Source organism: Pipistrellus hanaki, assembly GCF_964339955.1.
Source record: "Pipistrellus hanaki genome assembly, chromosome: 19".
Taxonomy (NCBI): Eukaryota; Metazoa; Chordata; class Mammalia; order Chiroptera; family Vespertilionidae; genus Pipistrellus; species Pipistrellus hanaki.
This window is the reverse complement of record NC_140521.1, coordinates 7,971,728-7,985,744: the sequence shown is the minus strand read 5'-3', so window position 1 is coordinate 7,985,744 and position 14,017 is coordinate 7,971,728. Positions and strand designations below refer to the sequence as shown.

The 14,017-nt window shown below is 48.2% G+C and overlaps 1 protein-coding gene across 2 annotated transcripts; it reads right to left on the bottom strand.

Annotated features, from left to right (window-relative positions):
* PSMD9 (proteasome 26S subunit, non-ATPase 9) lies at window positions 1-14,017 on the bottom strand. 2 transcript variants are annotated; one of them, XM_084867324.1, is made up of 7 exons: window positions 13,763-14,017; window positions 7,486-7,739; window positions 5,216-5,318; window positions 3,304-3,515; window positions 1,746-1,847; window positions 658-746; window positions 1-363 (listed from the first exon to the last, which is right to left on the bottom strand). In XM_084867324.1, the coding sequence occupies exons 2-7, from the start codon at window positions 7,621-7,623 to the stop codon at window positions 336-338; spliced, it is 672 nt and encodes a 223-aa protein (XP_084723450.1). In that variant the 5' UTR covers window positions 7,624-7,739; window positions 13,763-14,017; the 3' UTR covers window positions 1-335. The 2 variants fall into 2 exon arrangements, with proteins under 2 accessions (XP_084723450.1, XP_084723451.1); XM_084867325.1 differs by lacking the exons at window positions 3,304-3,515; window positions 5,216-5,318; window positions 13,763-14,017 and having other exon boundaries at window positions 7,486-7,729.

Below are 14,017 nucleotides of genomic sequence, written 5' to 3'. Positions count from 1 at the left end.
TCAGTACTATAAAACGGTTTATTTGGAGAAAATAATTCCTAAAAGAATAAAGTCATGACAGCACCTGTTGGAATAACTCCCACCCTCTTGCCATCAGAGATTCCCAGTTGGGGCCATGGTCTAACACAGAAAGTTGCTAAGCACGTATCAAGTTCTGAACAATGTCTTTCTTAATCCCAAGAGATTGCACTCGGAGGCCATGGCGTTTCTACCACCCAGAAGTTCAGGCTTCCAGACCCTAAGCTCCAGGGAGAGAAGAGAAGGGAGAAATCCACCCCTAGACCCAAGTCTAGGGCCACAGAAGATGCTTTCCTGATCCTGGTCCTCAGGGACAATCAGCTTTGCAAAGGAATGATATTGCAGCTGGAAGAAAAAAAGAAAAGAAACAGCATCAGTTTGACGGCTCCATTCGGAGGGATCAGGAGGTGAGCCCTCCCGAGTTTTTCAATCACATTCTTAGTCCCGTAAAGCAAACGCCCAGAGAGACCAGGGCTCCCTCCACCTCTGCGTCTATAGACTTCTTCCTGTCTCAAGTATTCATATCAGTTCTGCAGGTCCCCTGGGGATTCCCATCATTTCCCACCCCCTCCCCCCAGCTTTATGTCTAACAAACATGCAATGGGCAATGTGTGCGAATGAACCAAAACAGGCATTTACCCCAGCAGTCCTTTCCCCGCCCAGCGTGTTGGGACAAGTCTGAGCCGGTGCTTCTCCCCTCTGCGGATCACTGTCACATTTAGCGGCTTCTGAAAGGAAAATGAGCTCGTTTATGTTCAACGTCCTTAGCACTCAAAGAAATCCAGGCTAAGATGCTGAGATGCTCTATCAGTGAACAGAGCGTCCGCCTGCAGACTGAAGGGTCCCAGGTTCGATTCCAGTCAAGGGCATGTACATTGGTTGCGGGCATATCCCCAGTGGGGGCTGTGCAGGAGGCAGCTGGTTGATGTTTCTCATTAATGTTTCTAGTTCTCTATCCCTCTTCCTTCTTCTCTGTAAAAAATCAATAAAATATATTTCAAACAAAAAACAAAACAAAACAAAGATGCACAGTTATCTGAAAAAAATTTTTTTAAAAAAAGAATACAAAGCAAAGCCAACTAAGGATGAACCCATTTGAATACCTTTTCTAAAAGAACAGATCTACTGCTTGGTGCACACAAAGTTTTCTGCAAGATATACCAAAACACTGAACAGTGTTACTTCCCAGAGAGAATGAAATTAGAGAAAACATTTACTTTTATATCTTTCTATACCATTAACTTTTTAAAGATGTGTATGTATTAATATTTTTTTAAGTATCCTTTTATTAATTTTAGAAAGAGAGGAAAGGAGGAGAGAGAAACATCAATGTGAGAGAGAAACATCAATGTGAAAGCAAAACATCAACCAGCTGCCTCCCACATGCCCCTGATCAGGGATGGATCCCGTAACCCAGGAATTGAACCGGCGGCCCCTTGGTGCATGTGACTCAACCAACTGAGCCACACCAGCTGGGCTATATGTACTATTTTAATAAAAATTAAAGCAAGATGCATCAAAATTTAAAATTTTTGTGTATCAAAGGATACTATCAACAGAGTGAAAAAAGCAGCCCTTAAAAAGAAGAAAATTCTGACATAGATAACAACATTGAAGGACCACAAAGACATTATGCTAAGTGCAGTACACCAGTCACAAAAGGATAAATATTATGATTCCGGCAATTCTAGGGTTCCTGACCAAATGCCACGTAACCCCCAGCTCACCCCCTCGCTGTGCTGCACCACGCTGCCAATGTTCTGCAGCGACTGGAAGTTCTGGGTGTTTACGGAGCCAAACTCCACAATCTCATCATCCACTTGCAGACCCTAAAGAGAGAAAAGATGGAAAAGCAGGCTAAAGGTTAGGTGTGCTTCTGGTGTTCTTTACCCTTCCACACCTAACTCAATGTCAAGGCCAAGAGCGTTTTCTGCAGGGGACAAGGACCGGCCCAAAGGGAAGAGGTCATGCATGAAGAAGGCAGATAATTGGGCACCTCCTCCGAGGGGTCCTTCTAGGGCAGATGAGGTAGAAGGTGGCCAGGTCTGCCCCGTGTCTGATAAAAGCTGGCGGTTGCAGAGGCCTGGAGATATGAGGGGAAAAGCCAACTGCTGCTCTCTGGGGTCCCGACCCAGGTTCGGGGCAGACCGACGAGGGACAGTCTGGACCTCTTTTGTTCAGGGGTCAGAACTTAGATAATGAGCAGCCACAGGCACAAGGCTGGCCACAGGCCCTAGGTGACCTTTTCATTCTAAGAATACAGATGAGGATGCACTCATCCCTTCAACAAGCATTTGCTGTGTTGTCCTAGCCCAGCGGTCGGCAAACTGCAGCTTACGAACCTCATGCGGCTCTTTGGCCCCTTGAGTATGGCTTTTCCACAAAATACCACGGCCTGGGCGAGTCTATTTTCAAGAAGTGGCATTAGAAAAAGTTTAAGTTTAGCCAAAACTGGTTTGGCTCAGTGATAGAGCGTCGGCCTGAGGACTGAAGGGTCCCGGGTTCGATTCCGGTCAAGGGCATGTACCTTGGTTGCGGGCATGTCCCCAGTAGGGGGTGTGCAGGAGGCGGCTGGTCGATGACTCTCTCTCATCGATGTTTCTAACTCTCTATCCCTCTCTCTTCCTCTCTGTAAAAAATCAATAAAATATATATATATTTTTAAAAAGTTTAAGTTTAAAAAATTTGGCTCTCTCACCCTATCCGGTTTAGCTCAGTGGATAGAGCATCGGCCTGCGGAATGAAGGGTCCCAGATTTGATTCCTGATCAAGGGCATGTCCCTTGGTTTCGGGCACATCCCAGTAGGGGGTGTGCAGGAGGCAGCTGATCAATGTTTCTCTCTCATCAATGTTTCTAACTCTATATCCCTCTCCCTTCTTCTCTGTAAAAAATCAATAAAATATATATTTTTTTAAAATTTTGGCTCTCAAAATAAATTTCCATCATTGTACTGTTGATATTTGACTCTGTTGACTGAGTTTGTCGACCACTGTCTTAGCCAGTTTGGCTCAGTGGATAGTGCTGGCCTGCAGACTGAAGGGTCCTAGTTCAAGTTCAGTCAAGGGCATATGCCTGGGATGTGCGCTCGGTCCCCAGTGGGGGGTGTGCAGGAGGCAGCCGATCAATGCTTCTCTCTCACCATTGTTTCTATCTCTTCCTCTCTGAAATCAATAAAAACATATTTAAAAAATATATGCTTGCTATGGGCCACCGACAGCCCTGTGCCGAATGCGTGGATGCGGCGGTGGACGAACAGAGCCTCGGGGTGGCGGGCCCTGGCTTACCGCGATGCTCGCGGGGGAGCCGGGGCTGATGCTGTTCACTTTGGCAAAGGCCTGCGGGGGGCTGAGGCCCGCGCTCTGGCCCAGGTTCTGGCTCATGGCCTCTTCCTGGGCCTCGGCCATGTCCCGGGCCTGCTTCTCCTTGTCCCGAGCATGCAGCTGGTGCAGGGCCTCCTCCACCTGCTTCATCACCGCCTTGTGGTCGTTCTGCAAGCCTGGGAGGAGGAAAGCGGGTCAGGGCCGCGGACACAGACTCCCTCATCATCCACCGAGTACTCAGCGAGCTTCCTACACGCTCGGCCTTACGCTGAACCACACTCAGGTGGAGTCATGATTCAGGTAACAGAGCAGGGAGCAGAAAATGTGGACAATAATTCCCTTCCTTTTCTTAAAATGTTTTTTATTGATTTGAGAGAGAGGAGAGAGGAACATTGATGTGAGAGAAATATCGATCAGGTATCTTAGCTACACACCCTGACCAGGGACCGAACCCACAACCTGGGCATGCACCCTGACCGGGAATCGAACTGGCGACCTCTCTGTGCAAGGGATGATGCCCAGCCCACCGAGCCACACCAGTCAGGGCGATAATTCCCTCCTTCTATGACCTGGTGGTAGACCACTGGCCTCCCGCCTGTGGCAGTGTGAACAAGCGCCCCGCAAAGACGGCCACGGGACCTGTGACTGTGCTGCTTTATGTGGCAACAGGGACTTTGTTGATGTGATTAAGTTCATGACCCTGAGAATGAGGTTATCCTGGATTATCGAGGGGGTGGGCCCAAGGCAGTGGTTCCCAGCGTGGGGCACATGCCCACAGGGGGGCAATTTGATTTTTAAGGGGGGCAATTCGAGAATGAGTTATTAACAGTGAATTTTTGTATTTATTTATGGCTCTAGGAGCCCCGGATACAGTATACATAGTGACATATTTATGCATTTCAGTTCTCTATTATATGTTTTCAAACTTTATTTGCTATTTTTTCATATCACTTCATATTACTATTTTTTAACAACTTCTTAGTAATGTCTTCCTCAGTTCTTCAACTGTCCTTTCCTCCTTTTATTTCTCTCTTTCACGGATGCCCTGTTCTTTGGGAGCTTGTTTAGACCGAGTTAATGGCCTTTTAGGCCTCCTCCACGTGAACAGGAGTTCACTTTTTGAATAGTAAGAATTCTATGTCACGGGGGGCACCAGGATTTTAGAGATGCTCAGGGGGGGCATGGGCAAAAAAAAGGTTGGGAACCACTGGCAAGGCCATCAAGGGTCTTTTTAAGTGAAGGAGGGAGGCAGACAGCGATGTGACAGAATCGGAGCTGGAGGGGTTTGACTGTCAGCTTTGAAGATGGAAGGAGCCACAAAACAAGGGATGCGGGCGGCCTCAAGGAGCTGGGAAAGACGAGGAACCAGCTCGCCCCGGAACCCACTCTCCGGAAGGAGCACGCCCTGCCCAGCACCCTATCTTAGCCCGGTGAGGCCCATGTGGAGGTCTCACCTCCAGAGCTGTGAGAGAACAAGTCAGTGCCGTTCTAGGCCACTAAGTTATACGAGAAACAGAAAACTAATGCACTGCCCCACCTCTGCTCTCCCTCCGTTCTGGGTCACTATCATCAACAGCGAAACATAATTCCTAACACATAATTGATGTGATTAGGATTGTCAGCGATATCTGACCTGGGTTTCTATTGTTATTTCAATGAAGTTTCCAGAATGAAGTAAAGCTCTTAAAAACAAAAGGAAGCTATAAATACAGAACCCTGAGTTTGACCCATTCCCTGAGCGCTCATTCCTCTGTGGAGACAAGGAGATAACCCTGTCTCAGCGGCAGAGAGGGAGGCAGATAACGTGGGAAGCTGGTGATTTCATTTGTGTGCTTTACTGTCGCCCTCTGCAAGGTGGGGCCCAAGGATCACTCACAGGCGATGTTGTGCCTGGCAGTTCGAACTTGGTACAGGTCCACGTCTGAGCGGGGGTAGCCCTCACAGTCCACCAGCGGCTCATCCATCCCAACGCCTTTTAGCTGCAGAAAAGAAATGTGGATTAAAAAAAACCGCACAGGCCTGCCCGGTGTGGCTCAGTGATTGAGCATGGACCCATGAACCAGGAAGATCACGGTTTGATTCCCGGTCAGGGCACATCATTAATGTCTGTATCTCTCTCTCCCTCCCCCTTCCTCTCTGAAAAACCAACAAAAACATTTAAAAAAATTGAAGTCGCACAGACCTCTTTCCCAGACTTCCTTCGCAGTCATAATGAAGGCGACACCTGTGGACCACTTGGCACAGACTCCGTATGTGACCCACATCCTCTCACAAGTACCCTCTACAGTGAGCCCTGTTTTTTTTTATTTTATTTATTTTTAAACTATATTTTATTGATTTATTACAGAGAGAAAGGGAGGGGGACAGATAGTTAGAAACACCGATGAGAGAGAAACATCTATCAGCTGCCTCCTGCGCCCTCCCTACTGGGGATGTGCCCGCAAACAAGGTACATGCCCTTGACCGGAATCGAACCTGGGACCTTTCCGTCCGCAGACCGACGCTCTATCCACTAAGCCAAACCAGTTTCAGCCGCCTTGTTGTTGTTTTTTTAATTAATTTTTAAAAAACACAAGCACTGCGTGAATCATTCTCCCTTTTTGAAGTTAGACTGTGCAGATAAAACTAATGACTCCTTTGAGCATGAGCCCCAAGGCCAGCCTCCTTGGCTCCTCCAAACCCTCCTCCTCCAGGCAGCTGACATCTGGCCACAGCCTTGGAAGCTGAAAGGGAGTGAAAGCCCCAAACGCTTCCAGCTGTGGCCGAACTTGGATTCTGCTGAATGTAAAAAAGATCTAAGAGGGCTTTCAAAGAAGGACACACTGATATCACCAAGGGCCCTTGAGGGGCAGGAACTGGGGGGCTGGGGACAGGCGAGGGAGAGAGACTTTTCATTTTACATCCTTTGGTAGCCTTTGAATTTTGACCATGGGACTGTATTCCCTATTTGAAACAATACATCTCTTTCAACATTTTAGTCTTTTCCTATGTAAGTCAGAGCATGATGTACAGAAGCAGTGAAACGTGTTACACACTGATGATGATGTAGGGGAGGGATTCTGCAGTTGGACAGCCTTTGATGTGATCTCAATTCTGCCACAAACCACCTGGGTGCCTTGGCTAAGACCTTTACCTCCTTCAGTCTCAGCCTCCTCGGTTATTAAATGGGAACGAAGGTACTAACCCGCCCACTTATCATGGGAATTGATGAGTTGACCCTATGTAGAGTGCTTAGCACAGTGCCAGGAACATGCAAAGTGGGTTGAACAGCGGCCCCCCAAAAGATATGTCCAAATCCTAACCCCAGAATCTGGGGATGTGACCTTATTTGGAAAATGGATTTTTGCAGATGGAATTAAGTGAAGGGTCTCTGAGATCACCCTAGATTTGGGGTGGGCACTAAATCCAGTACTGAGTATCCGTAACAGAGAAAGGAGAGACACATCTGGGACGCGGAGAGAAGGCCATGTGAAGGTAGAGGGCAGAGAAGGGAGTAAAACAGCTACAATCCAAGGATGACTGATAGCCTCCAGGAACTAGGAGAGGCACCCCCCTCTGGGCCTCAGTTTCCTCTTTATGCAATAAGGACAATGATCCTTAACTGTCACACAAAGTCCAGTCCTCTGACCAATAGCATCAGCATCGCTAATAAATTGCCAGAAATGCAGCACCTGCTCCGGCGTGCCCTGGCCCCCATCAGGATGGATTAGCAAAACCCGGAACATCTGGTAAACATTCAACACAGACTGGTGATGCTGGTGACTATCAATCACCCGGCCTCTGCAAACTTATAGCTCTGTGACGGGAGGCAGGTGAAAGGTAAGCAACGCCTCAGTTTCCTCATCCCTAAAATGGGCGAAATAACAGAGCTCACCTCAAAGGCTTGCTGCGAGGATGAAATGAGAAATGAGCTCACGGGTGGAACGAAAGCACGTAAAACCACGCCCAGCACAGAGTAAGGGCTCCGTACGCGCTTGCTAGGATACCCACGCCATTTGGTTCTCAGCGTTAGGAGCCTCTCTGCCACCGACAGAGGCCGCAGCTGCGGCGCCTAGGGCCTCCCAGTCCCCCGGGTCCAGGGGGTGAGGCCGGGGCCGGAGGCGTCGGGGCGCCCCCAGCCGCCGGGAGCCCCGCGCCCACACTCACGCTCTCCAGGACGCCATAGTTGGCCTTGATCTGCGCTTCGATCTCCTCCTTGCGCCGTATCAGCTCCTGGACATCGCTGACCGTCACCGCGCCGGCCTGCGGGGAGCCCCGACTCGGCTCGCCTTCTTTCTCCGACATCTTGGACCTCCAGCCGGGATTCTGGGCACCCGGCTTCCGGTTGCGGACCCCCGAGAAGACTCTGGCTACGGCTCCGCCCGAGGGCCAAAACACCGCGGCCGATCCGTCTGCGAGCGCTGGGAGGAGCAAGGGACGTGATTTCGTCGGTGGGCGGGGTCGCCTGAAGCCGTGCCCTGCTGGAACCAGCGGTCTTGTGGTGCCTCCACCTGGCACAGGGTTCGGAGGAATAGTTCCCTGGACCCCACAGCCAAGGTCAAAGCCAGTTAGTTTATCTCTCTCTAGGGGACTTTTTTTTTTTAATTTATTTTTAGAGAGAGAGGAAGGGAGACGAATAGAGGTAGAAACATCAATAAGAGAGAAACATCATCAACCTGCTGCCTCCTGCACGCCTCTCTACTGGGGTCCGAGCTCACACCCAGGTTTGTGCCCTGACCAGGAATCCAACCGTGACCTCTTAGTTCCTGGGTCCACACTCAACCACGAGCCATACCTGTCCTCATTCATTCAATTAACATTTATTGAGCGCCTACTGGGTGCATTGTGAGAGCACCGTGCATGGTGCTCGAATCCAGCTCTTCACATCTATGCATGTTGGAGGGTTTACAAAACATTCTTTTCTTTTTTTATATAATATATTTTATTGTGTGTTTTTGTTTGTTTGTTTGTTTGTTTTTTACGGAGAGGAAAGGAAAGGGAGAGATAGAAGCATCAATGAGAGAGAAACACCGATCAGCTGCCTCCTGCACACCTCCTACTGGGGATGTGCCCACAACCAAGGTACATGCCCTTGTCTGGAATCAAACCCAGGACCCTTCAGTCCGCAGGCAGAGGCTCTATCCACTGAGCCAAACCGGTCAGGACTACAAAACATATTCTTATTCCTATCCCTCATTTTTTACAAAGCCTACAAGGCTGTGTTCAAATTCAGGGCTCTTGCCACTTACGGCAATGTAGTGATCTTGAGTAAATTACTTCACTTCTCTGAGCCTCAGTTTTCTCATAGGTGTATCAATAGAAATCCATCTCATAGAGCTGACACTTTGCCAACAAATATTTATTGAATGCCTCCTTTGTGTCATACTTTGTCCTGGGTGCTGGATGGGTAAAGAATTGAGTGTTGCCGAAACCGGTTGGCTCAGTAGATAGAGCGTCAGCCTGTGGACTGAATGGTCCTAGGTTCGATTCAGGTCAAGGGCATGTACCTTGGTTGCAGGCCCATCCCCAGTGGGGGGTGTGCAAGAGGCAGCTGATCAATGACTCTCTCTCATCGATGTTTCTGACTCTCTGTCCCTCTCTCTTCCTCTCCGTGAAAAATCAATAAAATATATATATATAAAAAAAAAGAGTGCTGGGCTCAGTGCCTGTCAGATAGTAGAGCTCTATAAAGTTTGTGTTTTACTATTTTTATAGTATTGATGATAATACATTAATACTAACAATTTATCAAATAGTTACAATGTGCCAGACACTGTTTTAAGTGCCTTACATATAAACAACCTCTTGAAGCCAGGATTGTTACCATCCTCACTTGACAGCCGACAACACCATCTCAATAACCAACTTGCCCAAGTAGCAAAGCCAGCAGCCCGAATTTCAGCCCAGCCTAAAGCAAACTGACGGAACTTAATTTCGTAACATGTGCTCCTAATGTTTTGCCCTGAAAGGTGTAGCCTAACCTGAAATAGCCCAGCCAAGAACCAACAGCTGAATCTACTCCTTTAGGGCTGACACTAGCTCTGAAGAGCCGAAACTGGCCCCTAAAGCCGAAGACTGGCCCCTAAGACCCCAACCTCCTTCCCCGTAGCCTGAGCCAGCCCCGAAGGGCCCAGCCTCGCCCTGAAAGGTGTACCAGAGCCCGGGACAGCCCATCCACACCGAAAAGGACACACCATCACCATGTGGTACTCAAACATGTTTACCCTGAATTCGGTCATGGCAAACAAACACTCCAATCCTAACCGAGGGACATTCTTCAGAACAACCGGCCTGAACTCTCCCAGAAGGTCAGCCTTGTGAAATACGCCCGCGTGCTAGGCAACCCCCTAGAACCCACCCCGTGCGGGGTGTCCTGTTTGTCCCTCCGAGTCCCTCCCTGTATTTCATCTGGGTCCTTTACATTATGAATCGTAACGTACATATCTGCGTTTTCCGATGGGCTTAGGCATTACAGCAGCGGTTCTCAACCTGTGGGTGGAGACTGGTGGGTTGAGAACCACTGCTGTAGAGCCTAAGCCCGTGGGAAAACACAGATATTTACATGACGATTCATTGACAGCAGCAAAATTACAGTTATGAAGTAGCAACAAAAACAATTTTATGGTTGGGGGTCACCACAACATGAGGAGCTGTATTAAAGGGTCAAGGCAGGCGAAACCGGTTTGGCTCAGTGGATAGAGCATTGGCCTGCGGACTGCAAGATCCCAGGTTCAATTCCAGTCAAGGGCATGTGCCTTGGTTATGGGCACAAGCCAGTAGGGGGTGTGCAAGAGGCAGCTGAATCGATGTTTCTCTTATCGATGTTTCTTTTTTTTTTTTTTTTTTTTTTTAATATATTTTATTGATTTTTTACAGAGAGGAAAGGAGATAGAGAGCTAGAAACGTCGATGAGAGCGAAACATCGACCAGCTGCCTCCTGCACACCCCCCACCGGATGTACATGCCCTTAACCGGAATCGAACCTGGGACCTTTCAGTCCGCAGACCGATGCTCTACCACTGAGCCAAACCGGCTTTGGCTCTCATCGATGTTTCTAACTCTCTATCCCTCTCTCTTCCTCTCTGTAAAAAATCAATAAAATATATTTTTAAAAACCATTTTTAAAAATAAAGGGTGGCGGCATTAGGAAGGTTGAGAACCACTACTCTAGAAGTTCCTGGCACATTTATTGCTTCGTCTCTCTCAGCACCAGTCTTTGCACCTGCTCCTCCCTCCTCTGGGGCCTCATCTAAGGCCGGGCTGAAGTCAGCTCCTCCTTCAAGACCCAGCACAAACACGACCTCCCCTGGCCATCGATCCCCACCCGCCCAAAGCTGGCCTCTCCCCACGGCATTGTAAATGCACGTGTTTATCTGCGTGTCCACCCACTGAGGACTCAAAGGATGCCGGCTTGAGGCTTATCTTCAAATATTGGACCGAGCCGGCGTTTAACAGGATCCTAAGGGCCAGGCTAAGAGAACAATCCGTGCTCTTTCCCCATTCCAGCTGTTCCGGGGTTCATCTTACCTGTGAGGGGGCCAAGGGTGGTGGACAGACCACCCCCAAAGCCTTTGTTTCACAAAGTTGCCAAGATCTCAAAGAACTGGTGTTTGCCTCTTCCAAACACCCATCTCGTGCTCATTTCCATTTCACAGCCAGACAGAGGCCAAGACCCAGAACTGGGAAATGGAATCCGGAAGCTAGAGCCACCCGGGGGAGACCTCAGTCATAGTTCACACTGCCTGCCTTCAGGGACTCAGCGCATTTCCCATATTCTCTCTCCACCCTGGCCTCGGAGCCAGCCGACTGGCAAGGCAACTACCCTCCGTTCCTGCCTCTCTCACTCAACCGACTGGCCTCAAGGTCCACATTGATGGTAGGTCTGTGGTGGTTGGCTCACTAAGAATTGCTGTAGAATTTTAAATTAGTTACTGAATCAGTTCAGGACCCGTCACAAAACAGCTGACACACTCAGAAGGCTATTTTTAAATATTTTCTTGATTTTTTTTTTTTTTTTAAGAGAGAAAGGAAGGAGGGTGGGGAGACAGAAACATCTATGTGAGCGCAAACATTGATCGGCTGCCTCCTGCATGGCCTCCACCAGGCAATGGAGCCCGAAACCCAGGCATGTGCCCTGGAATCGAACCAGCAAGGTAAAGGACTGTTTACACAGTAACAGGCAAGGGAGCAGATAAGGGATGATAAAACCACCTGGAACTGGCGACCCTAGGGGTCAGACCCCACCCCAAGGGCAGGAGTGGTTTTAGAACCTAGAGAGGGGATGCACCCAGCAGGAGTGTGGCCTTCCGTAGAGGGACACTGGCCCAAACACCGGCGGAGAGGGAGCTGGGCAGGGAACAGCCCTCTTCTCCCTCCTCTCACCTCCTCTCCCTCCTGCCTGAGCCTCTGGCTGGCTGAGGGCAAAGGGGCTTGGGCACAGAATGGGGCAGGAGGGGAGGGACTTGGAGGGACAGACAGGACACCCAGCACAGCGGCCAGTACTTTCGAGGAGATATACACGCGCAAACACGATGGACATAGGATTTCTCGCCAGGGAAAGAGCTTACAAGTACATCTGACGACAACATGTTGCGGAAAAGGGTCACAGCTGTCCATGTTTATGTTTTTAGAAGGTGGCCTGTAAAATTGTACACCTGAAACCTATATCATTTGATTAGCCCATGTCTCTCCAGTAAATTCTATAAATAACTTTTAAAAAAGAAGGCAGTCTGAGTGGATATGGCCACACTGTTTATGGTGGTTGCCAACAGATGAAGAATTATGGGTGGGTTTGTTTTCTGCATTTTCTTTCTCTCTCTCTCTCTCTCTCGCTCTCGCTCTCGCTCTCGCTCTCGCTCTCGCTCTCACTCTCTCTCTTTTATTTTTAATTATGTGTATTTTCTCCCCCCCCCCCAACTTGTATTAATTCTGTTATAAAGAATAAAATAAGCCCTGACCGGTTTGGCTCAGGGGATAGAGCCTTGGCCTGCGGACTGAAAGGTCCCAGGTTCAATACCGATCAAGGGCATGTACCTTGGTTGCAGGCACATCCCCAGTAGGGGCTGTGCAGGAGGCAGCTGATTGATGTTGTTCTCTCATCATTGTTTCTAACACTCTATCCCTCTCCCTTCCTCTCTGTAAAAAAAAAATCAATAAAATATGTTCAAAATAAGAATAAAATAAAACACCGATCTGAGCTAGTTAAACAAAGTATGTTCGTTTTGTGGAAAACTCATAGTTGTGTGCTTTTTGTGCTTTCTCGTGTATATTAACCTACTACTCAACTTCAAAATACACACAAAATCATGAAGAACATTTTAAAATATATATTTATTGATTTTTATATAGAGAGGAAGGGAGAGAGATAGAGAGTTAGGAACATTGATGAGAGAGAGTCATTGATCAGCTGCCTCTTGCACACCCCCTACTGGGATGTGCCCCATGAAGAACATTTTAAAGCCAGTCCAGCTTTGAAAATTGAGATGAGATTCAGGCAACATAAAATTAACCATTTATTTAAAGTGAACAATTCAGTGGCATTTAATTAATTAATTTTTTTTAAAAAAAATATATATATATTATTGATTTTTTACAGAGAGGAAGGGAGAGAGATAGAGTTAGAAACATTGATGAGAGAGAGTCATCGATCAGCTGCCTCTTGCACACCCCTTACTGGGGATATGCCCACAACCAAGGTACATGCCCTTGACCGAAATCGAACCCGGGACCCTTCAGTCCCCAAGCCGACGCTCTATCCATTGAGCCAAACCGGTTTCGGCAGTATTTAATTTATTTACAATGTTGTGCAACCACCACCTTTATCTAGTTCCAAAACATTTTCGTCACCCCAAAAAGGAACTCTGTGCCCAGTGAGCAGTCATGCCCCATTCCTCCCCCACCTCACCCCTACCCCCACCCTCACTCCCAACCCCTACAATCTACATTTTTGTCTCTATGGATTTGCCTATCCCGGATATTTCATCTAAATAAGAATTTAAAACAATACAATTTCTCAGCCAATGGATTTCATATAAAAATTCAAAGCTCCAGCTTCTTGAAGAGAAACCAAGATGGCGGCATAGGTAAACACCTAAACTGCTGCCTCGCACAAAGCTCCAGCTTCTTTTGATCAATATCTGACCAAACTTGGACCATCTCCCCACAGGCAACGACTGGCTGAAGCTGAGTCATCGTTGGCCTAACTGATAAAGTGCGAAGCTAAACTCCACAGCCCCACCTGGCTCTGGCTCTTCTCTATCCCTCTCCGGGGGTCCCGGAGCATTTGGGATTCGAGTCCCTGAATAAGGGCCCCTCAGACCCTTCTTATTTGTTAAAATCCTGAGGGTTTCCAGAGGCATGAGACACACCAGGAAAAAAAATAAAATAAAATAAGAGAAATGTGGACGCGAAATAAGAGGGAACGACTCTCCACTCCACCACTTACCAGGATGAACCACTTATCGTCTCTGAGCCTCAGTTTTCTGAACTGTAAAATGGGCATCCTCATAACCTGCCTCCTGGGGTTCTGTTAAATGCAAAGCGTTGGACACAGTCATTCCTCTCCCTGTAGACGACAGAGACTGCTACCCCAGCTCTCCTAATAGTCAGCGGCAGGGAAGGGACGGTCAGAGAGGTGAAGCAATGTATTGAAGGTAACTCAGCAAACCTGAGGCCAGAGCTCATTGCCCTGTTACCCTGT